Source organism: Ovis aries, chromosome 3 (assembly GCF_016772045.2).
Source record: "Ovis aries strain OAR_USU_Benz2616 breed Rambouillet chromosome 3, ARS-UI_Ramb_v3.0, whole genome shotgun sequence".
NCBI classification, from domain to species: domain Eukaryota; kingdom Metazoa; phylum Chordata; class Mammalia; order Artiodactyla; family Bovidae; genus Ovis; species Ovis aries.
The window spans coordinates 107723957-107747775 of NC_056056.1; the positions used below are offsets into that span (position 1 = coordinate 107723957).

The following is a 23819-nucleotide window of genomic DNA, read 5'->3' on the forward strand; positions in this document are numbered from 1 at the left end:
CCATGGGATTGCAAAAGAGTCAGACACGACTTAGCAACTAAACATCACAACTCATTCTGATAAGGACTCTTCCGTCTTCTAATTTCTCTTTAAATACATTGCACCAATTCTTATCTACTTGTTGCTTTTTGTTTACTTACTTCCCCTAATAGGAATGCCCTTCGTTTACTTTTTTCTTCCCTAGTTTATTCAACGAACATTTACTAAGCACTCAGCCAGACATTACAGGCCCTTGAGAAACAGAAATAAAACAGAGTCCCAGCTTCGAGAATGAGGTTCACTGTGTCAGTCACATCACAATCCACCTTCAAAGTGCAGCTCCAAGTCCTAACTGTTCTATGGAGACATACTTGATCGTGCCAACCTGCAGTAACCTCTTCCCTTTAGGTTTATGGCCTGCACCATGTAATTCTCTAAATCACAGATCCCAGCCTCTTCTCTCAGCACAGAATTTAGACTATATGCTGAGACAGTTATACTTCTCTTATGTTGACTGATGTTATATGTGTAGATTTTATCTTCTGACTAGGCTATATACTTCTTATTAGAAGGGAACAGACTTTATATTTCAAAGCAGATACCTTGGTTAGTAAAGAGAGGAATCAAACTCAACTGACTGAGGGAGAAAATACTAACTACTTGAAAAAATAAGGTATTATTTTTTAACTTTCACATTGATAGATTGCTTTACAAAATTTACTTGGTTCTGTGACTCAATCAACTCATTAAACCTACGTAAACATGCTGTATTATTTACATGCTTAGCTGAAACCCTTTGCCGTAGTCAGAAAACCTATGTAATGCAGTACAGTTCCTGGTTTTCACCCATGACCATGCTCACTTTATCTGATTTAATCTTTAAAGCATTTCTATAACAAAACTACAGGGGCTTCGCTGGTAGTCAAGTGGTTAAGAATCTGCCTTGCAATGTAAGGGACACCAGTTTGATCCCTGTTTCAGGAAGATGCCATATGCAGCAGGAGCAACTAAGCCTAGGTGCCACCACTACTGAAGCCCGCACACCTCAAGAAAGAGCAGCCCCCACTCACTGCAACTAGAGAAAAGCCTGCGTGCAGCAACAAAGACCCACCACAGCCAAAAATAAAGATAAATAAATCTTTAAAAAAAAATAAACTACAATTTGCAATACATAAATTTATTTCACTTTATTATGAAGAATCATAGTAAGCAATAAGCTGATGTTCTAAATAATTTATAAACGTTTATACTTACCTTCAAATACTGCAAACAACATGTCAGGATTAGTCTTTACATCTTGAACTGCTTGCCACGGCATTACAAATGGTTCTATGTTAACAATTCTTGAAGGATTGGCATTAGATGGATCATAAAATTTTGAAGGAAGAATGTTGAATTCAATAAGATGTATGTAGGCCAGCCATGCCAAACATCGATCACTTGTTTTAAGGTATTCAGCTACTATTCCATCATTAGCCAATTTCAATGCATTCTAGGTAAAATGGAAAAATAATCTGAAGGTGTTTTTAAAAATATTCCTAATAAGATTCAACTGCAAAGGCAAAGAAGATTAGAAGTGTTTTATTTCTTTGGCATGTTTCTTAAACAGCTAAGTCCAATTTTTGATAGTCACCAATTTTTTAAATGAAAAAACTCTTTAGAGATCAGTAACAGATTAGCGTAATTTTCACTATACTAAGGTTTATGACATAATTAATGAAAAGGTTAAATTTATCTATAAAGTGTCTTAACATTCAGAATCTAGTAAGAATAAAAATGACAAACAAAAAAGCCCACCACACCCATATGGAAGGTTTTCACTATGGACTAATCCCCTTAATGGTGTGAATCCCCAGAATATTGAAGTTTATTCTGGTGGGTACTCAACAAGTATTATCTTCATTTAAACCTCATAAATATTCTAAAGAGTGTTCTAAAGATTTTATCCCTACTAATAAGCAAAGTAGGAAACAGTCACAAACTTGCCCAAATTCACACAACTTACTAAAAAGTGGCAAAGATTTAGAATGTCGTTAAATGCTGTAATAAATGCTTACCTGTAAAATTGCAAGTGCACTTTGGCATCTTCCAGTAAATATGTGCAGCTGAACTCTAAACAAAAGAGCCTCTAAAAGTTGAAAGGACAGAGTATCTGATGCTTCCCTCTTGGCTGCTCCCATGAGAAACTCCACCATTCTCTCACATACGTAATCTTTTTCTTCAAAGGTGCTTTCCAGGTGCAGAAACTGTCCAAAGGGATTTCATATGGTTAGTCCTACTTCATAAGAATATCTCATACTCAAGATTTTTCACATTTCACTAAGAAAATGTCATACATTAAAAATTCAATTTCTGCAAAAAGGATAATTAAAAATATGTATAAACACATCTTCCAGTACTAAGCTGGATAGTGGAATCAGATGACAACTAAAACAACAGAGGCTCATGTGTTTATGACCACATACAATTTGCACTGCTCAGGTGTGTGACTATATAAACATTTCAAGAATAACATTCATATAAGAAATGTGACAAAATAACTGCAAGAATTAGGAAGTCCTTTAAAGACCAAACAACTTCAGGACAAACATTACACACTGTAACTTGAGTTGATCAACAGCATTAATTTTGATATAAAGCTTCAGGTTAAACTCAAGCATTTCTCACTGTCTGAATCCGTTCAGTGAGTTGGGGGAATAAGAAAGTGGCGTGTTCATTCACTAAAGGTGTCATGTCATCCAAGTCTGTCTGTTCTGAACTCCAGTTAGCAAGTAAATGACAGATCTGACAGCCATAGGCTTATATGAAAGCTTATCTGGGTCTAATAATTCCTGAGTTCAGCTAGTAAAACTTCACATATCAATGAATATTTACAAGCAGAGTAATTATAATTTTAAACATAGGTAGGCAACATCCCATTTTCTCAGAGAATGAGGAAAAACTTTGTCACCAAATCTTTTTAATTTGGCAAGGTTCAATATTAGTATGATTTACAGATTATTTTCATAAGTAATGAGAACATAATAAAAAGACCAAAACGTTTTCTGGCCTTCATGAAAATGTTACACAAGCATAAAAAGTTTTTATAAATTATTTTCAGATACTTAGCAAAAATTCACTTAATTTGTCCAAAATAAAATTGCTTATGAATAGGTAAGTGTGAAATGCTTTAAAATGTTTATCTTTTTTCATTACCAATAAAGTAAACAACAACAACATAAAAACACCTCTTCACTAAATACTGTTTTCTTTTTTAGTTTAAATTAATCTGGACCCAGAGAAGTGGTTTTAAGGTTACTGGACAGTGAAAGTAAGCTTATTATTATATCTGTATGCAGACAAAACATATAATCTATGAAGTTATACATCAGTATTTAAGATGGCCTGAAGAATTATTTGATAATGCACACACATATACCACTTTATTGTTTCTACTCACAGTCCAAAAACTTTGATAATCAGGCGCATATTCAACAGCTGTTTCACACATTTCCTGCACCTCCTCCTTGGTTCCTCTTTTTGAGAACAATCTGAGATAATGGCACCAAATTTCTGGATTGTCTTTGTTGTTTTCCAAAGCTCGAGCCAGAACATTTAAAGCAGAATCCAAAGACTCTGAACACAGCCTACATATTTGAAAGAAAAGGAGGAGCATCTTTTTTAATGCCTGAAAATACTTTTTAAATCACTGTAGTCTAATAAGTCAACTTTTAAATTCCATTTTCTATTAGAACCTACCAAGAAGCTAGAATTCTCTACGATAAAGAGAAGTAGATTAAAATTTTATATCACATTTGTCCAAAAAAAGTCCTGATTTTCCCATAAAGCCAACAATTCCTTTTTAAGTGCATGTTCAATGTGCATTTACCAGATAAAAATATGGTGTTGTAAAACCACTAGATCATCAACTTCAAATGTGCTTTCTGTCCATATTCAGCAATATCTCATGATTTACAGTGGCCTGGGAATGGGAAACAATTCTCAAGGCCAGCTACTACCAGCACAAAATAATCAAGGCTTTCAATATAATAGTTCTTTTCAACAGTCAAGTGCTTGTTGTCTCTTGGAGAAGAAAATTGTCTCTCATGATCCTGTTCATAAAACAATGCACAGTTTTTGGGCCTTCATTCAGTAAATGAGTCAGAAGAGAAAACACTTTAACTTATCCCATTAACATGAAAATGACACATAAAGCAAGTTAAAAAGCACCATATTCAGGTATGTGTGATGTACTAGCATTTTGTAGTGCTACCTTAAAAAAGTTTTTAGATAAAGCAGCCTTAAAAAAAAAAAAACCTATTATAATTTCAAAATTATAGCAATAAATGTTACTCCTGGTCATAAAAGATTATTTCTGCAACCCTATCAATAGGTAGGAGTCAGAAAATATAATTATGTAATAGGAGTTGTCATTTTTGAGATAAATTAATATTTATCTTATGTGAATATACATAATGTAACACTGACACAGAAACTCAGTCCACCAGAATTTAGAGGTTCTTAGACAACCTTTAAATCTCTAAATGATAATTAACATAAAATTTAACCTGTTACACTGTGACTCTGTCCAAATTTTATTAAGAGACCATGACTACCTGACTTATTAAAAAATGCAATGATTAATTCTTGGACTGCTGAGAATTTACTATTTTAACTGATACTACTTTGAAGTGGCCTACTTAAGTTAAAGATTGTAGCTAAGTTATTACCCATACACTGAGCCATGCACATAACTCAAGATGTAATCTTAAACTTTTTCTAACAGCTTTTACACAATTAAGGACTTTTCGCTTTGTCGAAAAACAAAGGCTCCACTGATACTAGGAGGGAAACCTGATTACCAGAGATGAAATAAACCTCAAACATAAAAATATAAAAGTGCAACAGCTTACACAAAGATTAGAAGGAGACCTACCCCTCATTTTGGTTCAAGTACTTGTATGCAAGCTTGAGCCAAAGTTGTACATGAGAAGGATTTTCTAGCACACTTGCTTCTAAATTCGCAATGTCATCAGTCTCATTGGTAAAGTATCTGACATCATCCGGAGTGACAACTGTATCCAGAGCTGGAACATTTATTCGGTTCTCTGGCTGGAAAGCTATAAGGAAAAGTACGTTAGCCTCACAATTTCTCTAATCCACAGATCTAAGGAGCACATCTTCTAATCTACAAATAGTACATAATTATGAAAACCTGACATTATAATGTAAGATGTGCTTGACAGTAAAGCACTCATTCATACATTACTTTGTTCACTCATTTAATTCATTCATTCTGTGAGCCTACTGTATGTCAGAAAACACAGACTCAAAGATTAAACAAAACAGGATGCCTGTTCTGAAGAAGGACACAGGCCAGGCAGTAGTTCTCAAATGGAAGCAGTCTCCCCACTCAAATAGGTTTAACAATATTTAAAGCCTTCACATTTACCAAAGGGTGATCCTTGCATTTACTGAACATGGGTCATGGAACAACATTCCTGCAACATAAGGGGTAGTCTTGCATAAGGAAGAACTAATTGCCTTAAACACCAACCAGCATCACTGCTTTTTAAAAATGAAAAACTTTTAAAAGCTAGTAGATTATACCAAGGGGCTTCCCAGGTGGAGCTAGTCGTAAAGAACCCGCCTGCCAATGCAGGAGATGCAGGAAACACACGTTCTATCCCTGAGTCAGAAAGATCCCCTGGAGGAGGAAATGGCATCCCACTCTAGTATTCTTGCCTGGAGAATTCCATGGACAGAAGAGCCTGGCAGGCTATAGTCCATGGGGTCACAAAGCCAGACACAGCTGAACAATTGAGCGTGCATCCACAGATTACACCAAAAGATTAGCAAAGTGTTAGACAAAGAAATGACACCACAATTTCATGATTCTGGATCTTAAATTACTTCTTACCATACTTAATTGGTCCTGTAGACTGTTCCTCATCACTACTGAAATTGTTCTCTGAAATAGGTTTTCTCCAAAACTTTGGCTTCCACTTTCTTTTATCTTTGTAGGTTGTAAATGGAGGTGCTAAAGTAGATAGAAGACTGTTAGTTAACAGAACTGGTCTTTTACAGTTCTGAAAAATAACTAAACAGTGCTCAAAAAGAGCTAAATTTATTCTATCATGTTACTCAGAAACTATAAATATATTTTTTATATAATGCCAAAAATTTGTTCTCATAAACTATAAGGTCCTTTGGTGTGAGAGAAAGATATATATACTCACTATGGCCTTTACTTTCATTGATATTGCTCACAAGGAGAACAGCCATCTGGTCCATTGACATTCGATCTTTGTTTACTCCAAAAAGTTTCTCAACATATTTTTCTGAAATTAGAGCAATGTTATCGTCATAAAAAGTATAAAAAACACAGATTATGGAGATGAGGCTAATTAAAGAGTATGAAGAAAAGAACAGTTTAAAAATTAAAGGTACTAGTCAAAAACATCTATGACTTCTAAAGGGCAAGGTCTACATTATCTCAACTAATACAGCAAACCCTACCATATCACGCACCCCAATTTGGGTTGAAAAAAAAGTAAGCAACCTAAACAAGTGAAAATTAAGGTCCTTAATTAGGAATGATTAAACAGATTGTTTTGTTACAATCACTAAGAATTGTGATTATACTGAATTTAACAAATATCAATTTCCTTACTTCCAAAAGACTTATTTGGCACTACATCTGGGGAAAAGCTTAACAACATTTACACACAATGTCTGGCAGTAATCTACACTTTCTACAATGTCAAACTGTATAAAACTTCCTTTTTACTTCATTGTAGAATTTGAACCTACAGTCATCTCAACTTCCAATCCTCTCTATTTCTAAAAGGAATAAAAATAGAGACTTTCTAAATCATCAGTAAAAGTTCTAACCACCATGTTAACATACTCTTTTTAAACTGAACTAGTTGGATGAGCTCTGTGAGGAATTTCCTACAATAATGGAAGTGTGCCGCATCTGCACTGTCTTACTGGGAAGCCACTGACCACGAGATTAAGCTCGAGAGTGGCTACTAAGCACCTGACATGTGGTTAGAGTGACTGAGAAAGTGAATTTTTGTTTTAGTGACTACTGTACTGGACAGAGCAGATCTAGATAAGGTGTCACAGATAACTATACTGAATTTTTATAGCTGTTTAAAGATATCAACAACTGAATATAAAACATTTAAACTGCCTAATTTCAATTTTCACTTGGGAAACAAGAGGTCTTTAAAACCTGCAGCAGCAGCGATTTCTTCATCAGTGCTTCCTTCTGAACAGCCAATCAAAGACAGATTATATGACAGAACGTCCTGGAACAGCTGTTTTCGGCTAAGTGTATAGTCTTGTGTATGCTGCCTAAAATAAAATAACAACACAGAAAAGATAATCATGCATATATATCAAAGCTAAATGACCAAGATTGGTTTTTAAATTATAAAATATTCACAAATAAAAACTACTCACCACTGACAATCATCATCATTACATGTTCCTGTTAAATCAAAACGGCAGAAACACTGATCCGGTTCGATCATATTACTATATGATACTGAGCTTAGGGGAAGTTTTTCCTTGGTTCGATAGTATGGACTAAATCTAAGAAAAGAGGCACATTATGATGCTCCATAAACAGTCGTCAGCAAATTTTAAATTTTTTCATTTTTTTTTCTTTCTCAATTAAAGTGTCTATGCTTTGAGTTTACTATTTATTTAATTACTTAATACTAAAATTAACTCTAGAAAACAACCAGAATATCAAGTCAAAAGGACACACTACTTCTACACTCAGGACATAAAATACCTGAAATAGAAAACAAAGAACAAAAATATCCTAGTGTTTTTAAAGTAGTGTTTTGTTTTGTTTTTTAACCACATAATAAAATGCTATATAACACTGGTATTTCTTCTACATATTACCAGCCACCAAAAAAAAAACAAAGAAAAAATCTATACTACCTGGTAGGTGCTTTGCAATTTTATGATTAAATCATACCAATTTAACAGTTTCAGAGATTCTAATAAAACCATATCAATATAACAGTTAAACAACTTCTAAAGAGTCTCAAAAAAAAAAACAACCTGCCAAAGTTAATCATCTGAAAATGTCAAATCAATTTTATGAAAGCTAGCTAATGTATTCCTTAAAGTAACAGTATAATTAAAAAGCAAAATTAAAAATTCACGTAAGAATCTCTCTCAGTTACTTTTCCTAAAATCCTTAACAGATAGTAATTCAGAATTCTCCACAATTCCATCAGTAGCCAAAAATTAGTATTTGATAAGAATTAATAAACCCAAGTGTGAGTTAACTCTTAATTCCTGTTTGGTTCAAGTCCTACAACAAAGCACCTAAATCTTTTTATCTCCTAAAATGACGAGCTCGTTTTTTGAGTGATTGTGATTCAATTTTTTTCTGCTGTCATCAAACATTAAAGATTAAAATATTATTAAGAACAAGGAGCAATCCTGAAACTCAAGCTTACTGAATCTTTTTTCTATACCTGTAAGATTTAAAAACTAGAAGGGGACTATGGTAGGGTCTAAATGGACATGGCTTCACTTCTGTTGTTTTACTCTGTGCTGTCACAAAATCCACATCCACAGAAATCTCCTGCAAAAGAAAACAGCAATTTCAAAAGGCAAATAAGGCTAGGGTGAATTCTATATTTCATAAAGAATATGAAATGTTCGGTTACCTGACCATGCAAAACCTTGTCTGAAATGCCTGTGGTGGTTTTTAAAATCAGTTGTTTTAAGCTGTCAGCTTTTGAATATAATTTCTGCAATTCACCAATTTTTAACCCTAGAAAAAGTTCTGGTTTTTCTACTGTATTCTTCGTAGGTTTGTTTATACATTCTTTGTTAGGTGTATCGGTGTGCTTAAGGTTAGGTTTAGTAAAAGAATTGGATTCTAAGAAAGATCTTCTTCTTTCTCTGTTTGAACCAGACAGAATCTCATCATCAACATCATTTTCTTCAGTGTCCAGACTTAATTTATCTTGAGTCAGGTCATGAAGTGAGGGTTGAGGTAAAGAAAATTCAGGTTCTTCTTCCACAAGTGGAGCAATATTTTGTTGTTCCTTTGCTTTTAGGGCCCTGGCTTCTTTTAGTTTCTGAATTTTCAGGGCATATTCATATTCTAGCTTTTGTAACCGTCTTTTTTCCATAGCAATTAGTTCTGCTGAATGCCTTCTTGGACTTGATATTGGAGAATTGTCCAGTCTCATCATTTTGTTTGGCTGGGGGGGAAAATGATATCAATACTTCATATTGCTATGATTTTATAAACAATTTTTGTTAAGATAATTGTGCTATCCCAACAATGCCAACATTATAAAACTAAGTCAATAACAAGAATAAAACAGTTTAACAAAAGCCTCCAACAGATTTGCTAATTTGTGGTGTATAAAAAACAAAAAATAAGAATAAAAAAATAAGCTTCCAAAAGTGTGGATGTCATTTAAAAACAAACCTTTAATCTTATTCTCTTTGAATACGCAGGGAAAAACCTTGAATTTTTCACGCATCTCTTACCCCCAAAAGAATTATTAAAACCTTCTCCTTTTCAAACATAAAATATTTCTACCAACAACTTACTCCAAGGCGATCTTGTTCCAGTTTACGTTTTCCTATTTCTTTACTAGCCACTGCCTTTGCCCTAGCAAGTTCTTCTCCATACTTCAGAGTCAAAGCTTTCTTAATTGTAATGCGTTGTTGAACTCTGTGAATCTGAAATAAAGGGTAATTCTGAAAATGTCAATCTTAGGAGAGGCAATACCTTCTTAAACATAATAGCTTTAGGGTATTCAACTGAAAATTAAAATGTGCTAACATTATGTCTCAATGAAGAACAATATATAGTTTATATATTTTGATGGCTTTGGTCTATGGGTTTATTAAAAATTTGGCCCATAAAAATGTGTAGTAAACATGAAACTACAATATTTGAATTAAAAAAGAACACTACCTGTTCCTGAAGCTTCTTCAGAAACATTCTGTTGACACTGAGAATTTTCTCTGTTGCCTGAAGCTGCTCTGTAAGTTTTGTAATTTTTGTTTCAGCATTTCGAACAGATTCTTTCTTCTTAGCTTCTTGCTGTACTAGATTCTTTAAAACAGATTCATCTTTCATCAAGAGAATCCTAATTGGGAAATAAAATTATTAATGTTTTTCTAAACTAGTGGACTAACATCATCAGAATAAAAAACTTACAAAGTAATACCTCATTTTTAAAATTATGTTCATGATACAGAGAGGTAAATATTTAAAAGGATAAATATTTTCATATTCATCAATCACGAAAGTATTCAGATACACACTGCTAAATTTTATGAAAGCAACTAAGGGTTAATCTTTTCCTGGTTCCACCATTTGGTTTGTGGGATTTTAGTTCCACATCCAAAGCAGATATTGAACCTGGGCCCTCAGGAATGAAAAGCACAGAGTTCTAACCACTGGACCACCAGAGAATTTACAAGTCTGAGTAATGTGAATATAGCTGAAAAGCTATCAACAGTAAATTTCAACATAGCCCTAAATAACTCATGAAAAACCAGGACTTAAGACAGAAAATCCTCACATTGGTTTCATTTATAATGTTCCTAATAAACACACAAATAAACATCTAATAAACATAAATAAGCACATTTAATTAACTTACAAGTGCGAACTTAAGAAGTATAAATCAGGACAGAAAGACCAATTTATGGATAAAGATTTCCATCTTTTCAACTACTGAATATTATGCTAAAAAAAAAAAGCATCTTTCCCAGAAAGATACCATATTTCAAACAGTCACAACAACTGACATCTAGAATGAATCATAAAGACAGAGGATATGTGATACGTAATAAAGAGGATGGGGAATAGCAAGAATTTTTTAAAATCTTTTCATTCGTTATGAAAGTTATTAAAGAAACAGAATCTAAATGAATTTATTTTAATTTCCTTTAAAATATACATACACATACCATTTCCTTAAAGATTTATGGTCACCACAGTATTTCATCTATGAGCCTTAATACGTCTTAGTATTACTGCATGTAACACTCTGGATACGTCTTAAGGTTATTGCATACCATGGTTTTTATAATAACACAATATTTGACTATGTGTCTTACTGAACATACTAAGCAATGACTTATTCCAAACAATTAAGTCTACCTTTAACAATAAAAATATACTTCTAGTAAAGGTATTTCTAAAAACATGCCAGAGGTTTTAAAGAAAATTCCAAAACAAAGAGTTTCATTTTAGCAATGAATAGGCCATACATAAATCTAAAGAAAACTCTTTTGAAGTCTTGGTATTTTTGTTTAAATATTAATACTATTACTTTATGTACTGTAAATGGACAATTCCACAAAATGATAGCCTCTCTAGGTCTACCAAGTATGAAAGGCTGAGTAATCATACAGTGTACTTATTATTGACACACAGCACAAAAATACATCCTTCTGATGTAGAACATTTTGATACATGCAGTATAACCAGATAATGAGACTTACCTATGTTTTTTAAGCTTTGCTTCTGCATCTGTAACCTGCTTAGTAACCAATGCTATCCTGCCAATCCCGTCAATTTCTACATCAGAGTTTGCTGGGGATGATGAGCTTGTCTTCAGTTGATCTGATTTAATCAAACGCTGTTTCTCACGACTAAAATAATCAATAAAGGTTGATAAATTATTCCCTGAAAAACTTAAATTATTCTTTAAAGGTGTATTCCTTTTCATAAAATAATGTAAAAATATTAAGCGACTAACACTGACTAATAACAGCGATGACCAATACGCACGCAAAGCTGGCGGTGTAGTCAGTTCTCCTTATAACAGCAGTCATCTATTTCTAGGCTGTCTATCTCAGTGCATTATTCACTGCATTCAGGTTTATAGATAATCATCTGGCTCCCCCTTCTGTGCAACTTATAAAAACATTAACTCTTCATCTTGGATAAAAACATCATTTTCATTTCCCAATGCCAATAAACTCTATCCAGACTAAGTGTTGCAAATAGCACACACCTTTAAAGCAAACTACATAAAATACTGCTTACTTGGCAATCTCTTCCTTTAATAATCGATACTCGATCTTCTTTTCTTCAGGCAGAGCTTCAGGTGTTCGCATGGGATCATTCTCTTTTTCAGATTTTGGAGGTACTTTCGGTTTCGAAGCTTGCTAGAAAACATTTGAAGTCAACCATATCAAAAACTTTCACAACCTCAACTTAGATCTATATTTTAGATTATCCAGTACACATTATATATTTAGAAATAAATATCTTCATCATTATTTTCTATTCCTTTCAAAAAAAAAAAAAAACAATGCTGGCCTTTAACCACCAGTTTACCGTACAATCCACTAAGCAGTCAAGACCTATGGTCTAAAAATAAGTGAACTATTTCATATCTAAACAAACGCTGCTATTACAAATAGGGACAAAAGCTGTACTTAGATCACACACTTCAGTAAAACTATTTTCTGGTAATATAACACAACTGCAAACCAATAAATTTCCTTAGTACAGAGGACAATTATGCACACTATTTTACTATTTTGAAAGAAGGATTAGTCTGGAGACAAAAGGGGTTTTTAAATAGTTAAATCTACCTAAATTTATACACACTTCATTATATAAACTCAATAATACAAGTACAAAAAATATTTTCATAAATTCAATATATTAAAAAATCTAAACCTCCAAAGTCTAGTTTTTAGGAAAAATAAGCAAATTTTAGTAATTCTCAATAAATCTTTCCATCTTTCATTACTGCACTTAATTACCTCAGCAGTTCGTCTTGCTTCTTTAATCATAGACTCCAATCCACCAAAAACACTATTAGTTGACTTGGATGCCTCTCCATCAGATTCACTATCATCGGAATCATTTAGTGTTACGACCACTGATTTATGCTTTGGAAGCTGCAAAGCCAATATATTTGTTATTCTTGACAACGAATGTATCATTATCCTTTCTTAGTTCTACCACAATTAGCTTCACAACACTGAACAAGTCACTTTATCTCTATGAATTTAAATTCATAAAAATAATAGGTTTCAAGCAGACAGTCTATGGTTCCTTCTGTTTATATTGCGTTAATTGACCAACTTTGTCCCACTCTACAGATACACAAAAACATAAAAGATTCTATATTTTACTGATATACCAAAAACTTAAAATAATCTATATTCTATATACTAAAATGAAATATTCTAGATACTACTATCATTTTTTTCATTAAGTTTTATTTTAATCAACTTTCTATAAAGAAACATAACACAATCTAGACTAACTTTTTAAAGTCAGAGAAAAAATAGTAATTCCACATTATTACTAATAAAACTTTATGGCTTTCATGTGTATATAGAGGACATACAGAGGATATGTCTACATAACAGAGGCAAGATTTCAACTTGGCTTTGCTTCATTTATTTTATGCACACATGCATACTAAGTCGCTTCAGTCGTCTCCGACTCTGTGCGACCCCATGGACAGTAGCCCACCAGACTCCTCTGTCCACAGGATTCTCTAGGCAAGACTACTGGAGTGGGTTGTCATTTCCTTCTCCACATTTATTTCAGTCATTAGAAAACAAAGTAGAAAGAAACTGTCATTTCAAGCTCCTTAACAAACAGTGAAAAACATTATAAATTCTTCCATTATAGTACAGTCATTAACTGAAAAAATATGAGCAAAGATAGATAAAACTATATATATATATATATATATAAAATTTGCTAAAACCGACTCTAGAATAGATGAAAAATCTAAAAGGACCAATTCATATAAAACAAAAGTTGAGGAAATGGCAGGGCAAAGAATACCCCTCAGATGAAAATAATGCTTTCCCAAAAATATTACCATAAATTCCACCAGTTTTCAAGTGAAAAAGCTGCTCCCGTTTCACTATTAATAAATAAAAATAAGTATGTTTGTATATAATAAACTAGAGGCAGGGAACAGGACAGCAAAACTGCATAAACTTTCCACAAGATATTTAAGTAAGAGTAGGGACTAATTATTTTGTTTTTACCGAGATCACAGTTCGTGGAAGACGAGGTCCTCTGTGAAACTTTGGGTTTTGTATCCTAGGCTGAGACACTGTATTAATACTGACTATGGACAGATTGCTTCTTGGCATAGGCTGTGAATTGTTTAGAACTGGAGGTGATGGTGGGTCACTATTACTGGATGTTTCCTAAAGAAGGAAGAGACAGATATGAAGCCATTTTAAATAAAATTCCTGTCATCTTTAAAGGTATTGAGCAAATTAGTTAACCAACTTATCCCTACTTTACTGAAAAGCCCAATAAATCCCAAACTAGCAGAGTAGTCCTACCTAAAACTAAGCTCAACAGCACCACCTAGAGGTTCAGGTACCTAAATTACCTCTGGCTTGAAAGCTCTTTTATTCGCTAGAGATTTAAGTAGCTCTTCTCGAAGCAGCATTTCCTCCTCTTCTTCCTCATCTGCAAAAGGCGGCTTTGGAGGTTGTTCTGGATCTTCAGGTGGAAGAGGTGGTAAAGGTGGTAGAGGAGGTAGAGGGTCAAGAGAAACACACAAGCCTTCCACATAAGGCTGGCTCAGAGGTGGTACAGACTAGCCAATTTTTTTTAAAAAAAAGAAGAAATAATAATTACCATGCAAATTTTACTCATTCCAAGCATTTATTGCTATAGCAATATCAAATTAGAAAAAGGTAAACATCAGGTTATTACTTTACTGTAAGAATAAGTGAACTAAATATACTGGAAATCTCAAAACTAACCCAAATTCAATATTCAGCCAAGAAAAACTATAATTTTTACAAAAAGTTAAAATCAACTATAATTTAATTTATGAACTTCATGATAGAGAAATCAAATTTTATAGGATCTATCTCTCTAGATGACTACCTGAAAACAGATATTTAAGTAAAAATTAAAAATTAGGAACCAAAGGGATTCTGGATGGGAACAGTCTAGAGTATATCAAGAATTAAATGTGAGAAATCACCACCACTACCCTCATAAAATCCTTGTGAAATGGCTTTTTAGAGAGCATCTGTAAAGATAGTTGATTTTACCCAAATCCCTGCATTTGCACACATTTTTGCTCCAAAGACCTTCTAATATTTCTCTTGGCACTTAAAACGATTCAAGGAAGGAAGAAAAATGTTTCTCTCACTCTCTACTCTAATATTCCCCTCATCTTAAACCTCCCAGGAAGACACCAGGTTTCTGCCTAGCACCTGTAAAACAGCAAAGTTCCTACTAACCATTAAGAGAGAACCAGTGTGAGCTCCAGGTTCTCTCAATCTAGAGAAAACTTACAAATCACTTTGTGATTCCCCCACTTTCTTTTTTCTTTTTTTAACAGGGGACTGGCAGTTCTTTCAAAAGTAGGTTGAAAAGAAATTAACTTTTAACTAGTCAATGCTTTTCCTTTACTGAATTTTCAAATTAAAAACAACTATATAATCAAAAGATGAAAAACAAAAAAGCTTCTAGAAGCACCTTCAGTTCAATCACTCAGTCGTGTCTGACTCTTTGCGACCCCATGAACTGCAGCACGCCAGGCCTCCCTGTCCATCACCAACTCCTGGAGTTCACTCAAACTCACACTTAAATCCCAATTACCCTCTAAAAAAATCCAAATAGATAATTCTTATTCTGCTTAAGAATACATTTTCTGAGGAGCAAAAATAAAGAAGGAAACATGCTAAATATTGAAAGAAAGTCCAACATGAGACTAAAAATTAGCTATGAAAAAATCTACCAGATCAATAGCCTGCCATTAACTAATATACCATAGATTTCATAGCTATTAATTCTGGCAAGCAGACTTTATGCTCTCAAACTTAACTATTAACTACATGCCAGCTTTTCAAAACAAGTTAGAAAAGACACAAGCCAACAAAACTTTCTTAGAAATCATACCAATCCTCACTTACAGAAACCTGAGGTGGTGGAGGCAAAGAAATAGATGGTGCTGGAGAAAAATACCCCAATGAACATTCAGAGAAGAATGGTGGTTGCACTGGTGAAGGAGCTGTTAAAAAAATTTTTATAGGAGTTTAATAACATATATTCAACAGGAATATACTAAATTTATACTATTTTTGAAGACATACAACTACATCTAAGTAAAATACAAGTGAGACTGTATTAATCTCCAATAAAATACTTAACCTCCATGAGACTACCTCTGCCTATTTATAATTAGTCTCATATCACTATAAAGTTAGCCATCCACTTAAGCTGATATTTAGTCCCTCGAAAACTTTTCTATCTTGTTCTACTTTTCACCTACTTGTGGTAAAAGGGAATAAAGCAGGAAAGGCTTTTATCACTTTTGGAGAAAAAAAAAAAAAACATACTTTTTAAGAAATAATAAAACAAAAAATTTCCCTGAATCTCTCAAAGTATCATAACCAAAGGAAAACAGTGATGTGACTCCATTCCTCCCTTAATGTGAAGAAAAGTGAGGAAATGGACAATCTAAATTGAAGAGAAAGCAAAAAGAACTAGGAATGAAAATAATTACCTATTGCATTTAACATTAAAGTATACATTTTTTTCCAGATTTAGTAATTCTGAAATAGTTACTGATGCATCTCAGTTAAATTGTTAGCATTTTTTCCCTGGTAGCAGATAAAAATAACTGCTTATTTTACCTTCAGTGGTTTCTTTAGACTCACTGAAATCTGACAGATTTGAAGATTACTCTTGCTACCTCTAAACTATGTAACCTTTAGGAGAACTTAATTATTTCTTCGTTGCCCCAGCTGTCTTTCAAGTCAATATAAGTATTAACCACATGACTTACATGGAGCTGATCTGTGACCCAAATGATGCCATTTGATTATATTTTTTATATTATTTTTTTACAAAATTCTTCTAAAGGGTAAATCATAAAATTATTGCAGAGTAATAATAATGTCAATATTTGAGAACTACAATGAATCATTTTCAAGAACTTAGAAATAATTAAAGGCTGACCAAAGAGAATTATGACATGAAAATACAAGACTATTAAATGTGAACCTAAACATAACCTGAAAATGAGCTTTTGCTAAACATTATCAAATCATATAGATTCTGCCTTCTCTCTAGACACACTAAAGTAGAATTCTAGTTTCATTAGGTCTCACAATACAACCACTGGAAGAAAAACACTAATCATATGACCTTGCAAGTAAGTATTCTAGTTTCTAGAACGCTAACAGCATTCTGTTGTCTGCTGCATTCTTATGTGTTTTAATTAGTAAGAGGATAGGTCCCTCACAGTCCATTACTCCTGAAAACCAACTAAATCAAGTCTCTAACTCTCAAGGATGGCCACATCCTAAACTGTGCACTCTGACTAAGGTATAGCCCTAACAGTTATAATCAGCTGATCATAAAGCACCACTAGTATCACTTTCCATCTCTCTATTCCTACAAAGTATCATCAGCAAAAGGAGAAAAGAAGCCTGAACAAAAGAAAGATTTCTTTTTTTGACTAAAATGAAGAATGCCTTAGACATAACGATATTTAAAAATAAAGAAAGATTTGTTCATTTGTTTTTTAAAGCAGTGTTCTCGCCTTTCCCACAATATTCACTTCTTAGATCAAACAGTTAACAGCAGAATACTGCCTTTTTTTATTAAAATACTATACAGGAAGAAATACTAGAAAATAAAGGTTAATACTACAGTTTGAGGTTTGCTTTTGAAGTATTTAAACACTTTGGTTGTACAACCTACCAGCAAATTCATTATACATTTCTTTCAATGTTTTGGGTAGCTTCTTGACCATTTTCTACTTAATAACTGTGAATGTACAAATATTTTAAGTTTTAGCTCATACCTGGAGAATTGGTTTCACTATCTGTATCCATAGCAACTTCTTCATAGTTATCATATTGATAAATGCCTCCTCCACTATCAGTAGCTTGCTTATCTAAGGATCGTCTCAGGTCAGGATCTGAAGACTAATTATACAAGATTTATTTTTAGTTTCACAACATTTTCTATCTTAGTCTATTCTTAGGCTCAAAATTATAAAACAATTAATAGTTATCTTTTACATAGAACAGTATCAAAAATCATGATGATCCAGTTAGAACTATCACATCTGATTTGGGAAATTCAGTATACATGATAGGTACATTGTGGCTGACATTTTATAACTGTCAGACAGAAAATGAAGCTAGAAAGTACTACATGTACAGATGAAATCCCCCAGTGAGCTGAGCCACTAAATAATCAGCTATTCCTCTAGAAAGTAAGATGACACCAAGATCAGAAATACTAATGGTCTCTCTCTGCAAATTAAGAAATCAGATAAATGAATTCAAGTTTTATGTAATCAAGCTTTATTTAGAATATTGCCTGAATAATCCATTAACATTTCAGTTACGAATAAATTAATGATAACTGAAAACTAGAAACTCTTGGTCATATGCTTGTATGATGTTTTCTTTTTTTTCACTTCTTACAATCTCCACTCAGAGACAGTTTATAAGAATTTTAAAATTAGCAAAACCTATCCAAATGGATACAAATAATGTACAGTACTTTTCTATAATAAGATTTCATCAAAGCACTTTTCAGAAGCTCACAGTATGAATAGTTATAAATTCCTTACTTAAACAAATCTAACCCTTGACTCCCTACAATTAAAGAGCTCTTACTCTTTAATATCCCTCTATTCTTTAGTATCAATAATACCCTTGTGCAAGTATAGTCTCAAAGCTCAGAATTCTGAAATTTGTCACTACTAATAGCACCAGATCAATATTAAATCTCCAGTTTACTTCCTGACACCAGCCATAAAAGGCAATGACTCATCCAGTCATTATCAATGACTTATACATAATAAGGTTCACAAATGCTTGATGATTTAACTTTCTTATAAATAGTCCATATCGACTAATTATGATACATTTCTAATTCTACATTACTAAACAATGGGAAACTAAAAGGGAATAATAATTTTAAGAATAAGTCCTCACTGCAACTCAGGAATGCTTCTTTCTTCTAAATAGAAAAGGACACAAAAGCCAAAGAGAAGTTTTTCTAAACATAATTTTAGTCTATTTCTAGCATCTATAACTATAAAAACAATTCATTCTCAATTATAACCTATCTTCCCTTCTTCCCAAAGGAATTATTTATACATAACAAGCTTTATCTAACAAAAGAACTTAATACTTTTTCCTAGTTGACTGAATTTATGAGCTAATACAAGGATATTCAAATTTAGGTAATACTTTGATTTTGTATTTTTGAACTCCTTACTTTACTCCTTGATCTCCTCTTTCCACCAACCAATTTCATAAATCGATTGTACTGTTCTTCCTGATTTGAGAGATCTCGAATTTTTCTGATTTCTTCTTCTCTTTTCCTTCTCTCTTCTTCTTCAGCTTGCTTACGCTGATCCTCTTCTTTCTGTCTTTCCTGTTCTTTTTGCTGTTGTAGTTTCTTCCACGCCTTTGTTTGCTGCTTCCTCAATGCTTGTTTAGCTTTAAAAAATATAGAAACATCAGCATCAGTTAGAATTTTCAAGAAGATAGAGAAAACAAAGCTTTAATAACTATTTTAATTATTAAGTTCTATTTATACAGGACTGTCTTTTATTCCCCAACTCAAAACTTTCTGAATTCAAACCTAGAAACTATACTGATATAGGAAATCAATTAAAAGAGTTTAATAGAAATGATCACCTGTAGTGCTAACTTTTTTGGCTGAATGTGTTTTCGTACTGGTTTTAACTTTTTGCTGTACAGTTTTCGTCTTAGTCAACTTTTCTTTACTTTCTTTCATCACCTGCTGTTCTTTCTGTTGCCATTTTTTACTGGCTGACTGAAGAGCCAAGAGACGAAGCTGCAGTTCAGATAACTCCTCTTCATCTTCACCAAGCTTCTTTAACAAAAGAAATAGTTGCCATTTTAAAATTCTACTATTTGACTTTAGACATATTACCAAGTCAAAGCTGATATAAGATCACAATTTAAAGTTAATTTTAAGACAAATACTTAAATGGTAAATACAAATAAAATAAGGAAACTGAATAGTTACCATAGCCCTATACTCTAATTCAGTTCCTATAATACAAACTGAAAATCAATCTGTAGAAGGTATATGTATATATGAGAAGGGTTAGAGGGGGAGGGTATAGCTGATGAAAAAAAGTTTGAGATTGGAATTTAACTGCTTCCCAAACAAGAATAGAAATCTGACGGCAGTGAATGCAAGAAGAAATTAACCCAGGGGAAGTAACGACCAAAGAACAAAGTGGTTCCATAATCATGGGTGTTTACTAGCCTTACAAGTACTACGCAGAACAGGTACAGTGAAATGTCAAGATTCAAATTTGCAAACTTTTAAAAATATATTTTATAACTCTTCAAATCAGTTTTGAAAGAAAAAATACATAAAGATTTGCTTATATTTGAGCATTCCATGTTCTAAAGGTACAGATATTTATCTGGTACTGACAATATTTTTAACACCCAAGACTTCTTCAGGGAAGCTAAAACAGGGAAACAGGTTAGGAATAAATATTTGAGAACTTTTTTCTAATTGAAATAACCTTTATTTTTTCACTGTATTTCTTTTAGGTTAGTTTTAAAAATTATCTATTCTGTACATTTTAGCTAAAATGTAACAGAAAATGTCAGGCAACCTAAGCAAGAGTGTTAGACTGAAGTCCATGAGACTTTGGAGGAAGGGCAATAAGGGGGTCCTTTGGCATCCCCACTCCTTGAAGTTCAACACAAGGCTGTGCATGTTTCTCCCTTATGTGTATAAATAGAAAAGGAGGGGAAACTAAAAAGAGGCAAAGACTCAAAAAAGTTAAGGCTCACTTATCTAGTAAGTGAACTGTAATTATACTTTTAAAATCAAATTAAATTATTTAATTCTTAAACATAAAACAGTAGAGTCTTATCCAGTGGTTTAACCTTCTACAGACTATCATAAACTCCTAACTGTACTACCATCACATATTTCGGTAGTTCAGTTTACCCAAACCAGGATATAGTTACTCTTTGCTTTCTTGGGAAATATATGTAAAAAATGAGCTGAAAAATTATCGAGTCTTTTTTACTCTAAGTCATTTAAACATCAAATTCTACTGCTTGGTACTGAAGATCTAGAGTCATGCTATCAAAAAAAAATGGAACCAGTAAGTCATGTGTGGCTATTTAACTAAATTTCAATGAAAACTTTAGTTTCGCAGCCACAGTAGTCACATTCCAAATACTTAATAGGCACATGTGGTTCATAGCTACCATACTGGAGGGTACATATAGAACATTTCCATTATTCTAGAAAATTCTATTGGCCAGTGCTGATCCAGAGTTTAACTAAAATAAAACTATCATTACTGTTCCACAGAGACCTAAAAGTCTTTGATTATCTTTTGTTACTTGTCCTTTTGGAATGAAAGAGACCACTGATGCTGTCACTCACAGCAGCTACTTCATCAGTAAGAAGAGTACTGAGGCTCATTCAAACTCCTTGCTCTGATATCTAATTCTTATAAAACTTTAAGCAAGTCAGTTAATCTACACATCTGAACTTTAGTTCTTCTGTAAGAGATAATGTCAACCTACCTTATATTGTTAGGATATTCAAAACCACATATACATATATGCATGCATGCCTGTGGGTATATCTGTTATTTTATCATCCTCAAATTCAAGACCATCTCTTTCCTAAAACTTCTAAGCTGTTTTCATCATTTCATTTCAATTTACTCATAGAAAGAAACTGAAATCTTAAAAGAAGAAACCGAAGGTATTTCAGATACCTAATTCAGCAAACAAAAGGCTTGGCCCAGTGAATACTTATTAAATGTCAAACACAGTGCTTGATGCTCTTGCACTTTACCCTGCTGAACCTCACAACAATCCAGAGAACAGATGACATTAAACTCATTTTGTAGAAAGAAAACAGAAGCAAGCAAAGCCTAAGCAGCTAACACAAGATCACCCAGCTATTAAGAGGAACTAGAACTGGACACCAGGTCAAGGTGTAATTTCAAAGCTTTCTCACACAGCATAATCCTTCAAAATAAAGAAAAGAAAATGTCTGGAAGAAAATTAGAAGTTTCAAAAAACAAGCAGAAAGTTCATCTATAGATACATATAGCATTTCAATTAAATATGCTAATTAAATCCAGTGGAGATATTGATATTCCAAGATCTCTCTCCAGATTTTATCTTTAAGGCTTATATCCAAATGGAGGTACAGCAATGATTGAAAAAAAAAAAAAAAAAAAAGTGAAAACAAGACAGAACTTTCCATTCAAGAGAACAGAGTAAAGCAAAACAAGAATCAGTCTTACAGAGATATCCAATCCCACAAAGCATTATCTTACCTTTTCAGATAGAATATCTGAGGCACTAATTCTTCTGGTTAAATTTTGTTCCTTATCTTCTAATCCTTTAAAATAAAACAGCATACTTTGAATGCTTTAAAAGACTGCTTCAATCAATTTAAAATAAAATGCTATGTGACATTTATACTAGTAATTATTTTTAAAGGTCTCAATAAAGGGTTTCATTTTCTCAATTTCTCAACCAAAAGGAAAGAATGTTGCCAGAATGAAAATCTGAAAAAACTTTCCATATCAGCTTCATTTCTGAAAGTTACAAAGGCAAAAATAATTCAAAACATTAAAATATAAATTAAAACTGCACTATGAAAAAAATGACTTCTGAATTAAAGCAATTATTTCAAATAAGAACAGAATTTAGAGTAGACAGGCAAAAAACAAAGCTTCCTTACTAAATAGATAATACATAAAAAAGAATATGTGATGATTAATTCAGACCTTTGAAGCTGAAATGAATTCAATCATTTAGAGATAGTATTGATTTATTAAAGAAATGTCCTCAGGACTTCTCTGGCGGCCAAAGTGTACTAAAAAAAACGGGGGGGGGGGGGGGGGGGGGCAGAAGAAGAAATGTTCTCTACTTATCCAGAAAAGTATTTGCAGAAGTAGATTAGATGACAACAAAATTAAGTCCATCCACACATTTTCCAGAATTCTAGCCTTGGACCTGTATTTCTGATAAAGTTATTACAAAATCTTACTTATATTATCTAATCTGGACTCCCCTGGTGGCTCAGTGCTAAAGAATCCACCTGCAAATGCAGGAGATGCAGGTTCGGCTTCCCAGGGCTTGGGAAGATCCCCTGAGAAGGAAACGGCAACCCACTCCACTATTCTCACTTGGGAAAACCCATAGACAGAGGAGCCTGGGGGGCTACAGTCTGGGGTTGCAGAGTCAGAGATGACTTAGCAACTAAACAACGATATTACCTCCTCTATGACAGCTCTACAAATCACACAGTAAAGTTATAGTACCTTCCTAACAGTAGAGAGACTCTTTCATAAGCTAAAACAGATTAAGTTAAAAACTAAAAAAATCTCTCAAGATGACACAACTGGGTTTGCAAAGCTACGATTCAAACGAAGACTAAACTCCAAGCCTAGGTTTTTTTCCGTAATACCACTGCCAGTATTTCAAATATCTTAACTTGACTGCTTAAGATCTACTGGTAAAAGAATAGGCAACTTATTCAATATGTAGAATTAATCAACTACCCTAAAAAAGTAAATGGAAGGCAGCCACCAAACTTTGAGTTAGGTCAGTTCTGCCATATTGCTTGTTTTGGAAATACGAATTTGTTGCAACATGATTGCCATATCAGAAAATAATCTGAGGACAATACAAACTTCACACTTGCTTACGTGCAGTGTGTGTCCAAGAAGCACTGTAAGAATGCGGAGAGCCACACCCAGCTGATCCTAGTAGGAGCCATGCAGGAACATAGAAACCCCACGGGCCCTGAGCCGTCTTCAGCTCTTCAGCCCACT

General features: G+C 33.3%; 1 protein-coding gene across 4 annotated transcripts in view; it reads right to left on the bottom strand.

Annotated features, from left to right (window-relative positions):
• Window positions 1–23819, bottom strand: part of ZFC3H1 (zinc finger C3H1-type containing) — a 50036-nt gene that overhangs the window by 12244 nt on the left and 13973 nt on the right. For 2 of the 4 annotated variants that reach the window (XM_060412444.1, XM_027967132.3), the window contains exons 3-24: window positions 22314–22378; window positions 19654–19849; window positions 19229–19452; window positions 17796–17919; window positions 15898–15995; window positions 14355–14564; window positions 13999–14163; window positions 12748–12885; window positions 12020–12141; window positions 11473–11622; window positions 9932–10106; window positions 9562–9693; window positions 8661–9203; window positions 8466–8575; window positions 7429–7560; window positions 7199–7320; window positions 6198–6299; window positions 5879–5998; window positions 4895–5078; window positions 3419–3605; window positions 2037–2225; window positions 1234–1471 (exon numbers count right to left, since the gene is read on the bottom strand). In XM_060412444.1, coding sequence (XP_060268427.1) covers window positions 1234–1471; window positions 2037–2225; window positions 3419–3605; window positions 4895–5078; window positions 5879–5998; window positions 6198–6299; window positions 7199–7320; window positions 7429–7560; window positions 8466–8575; window positions 8661–9203; window positions 9562–9693; window positions 9932–10106; window positions 11473–11622; window positions 12020–12141; window positions 12748–12885; window positions 13999–14163; window positions 14355–14564; window positions 15898–15995; window positions 17796–17919; window positions 19229–19452; window positions 19654–19849; window positions 22314–22378 — 3726 coding nt within the window. Of the gene's footprint in view, window positions 1–1233; window positions 1472–2036; window positions 2226–3418; window positions 3606–4894; window positions 5079–5878; window positions 5999–6197; window positions 6300–7198; window positions 7321–7428; window positions 7561–8465; window positions 8576–8660; window positions 9204–9561; window positions 9694–9931; window positions 10107–11472; window positions 11623–12019; window positions 12142–12747; window positions 12886–13998; window positions 14164–14354; window positions 14565–15897; window positions 15996–17795; window positions 17920–19228; window positions 19453–19653; window positions 19853–22313; window positions 22379–23819 lie in introns of all 4 variants that reach the window. The other 2 variants (XM_027967133.3, XM_004006191.6) reach the window with 1 other exon arrangement.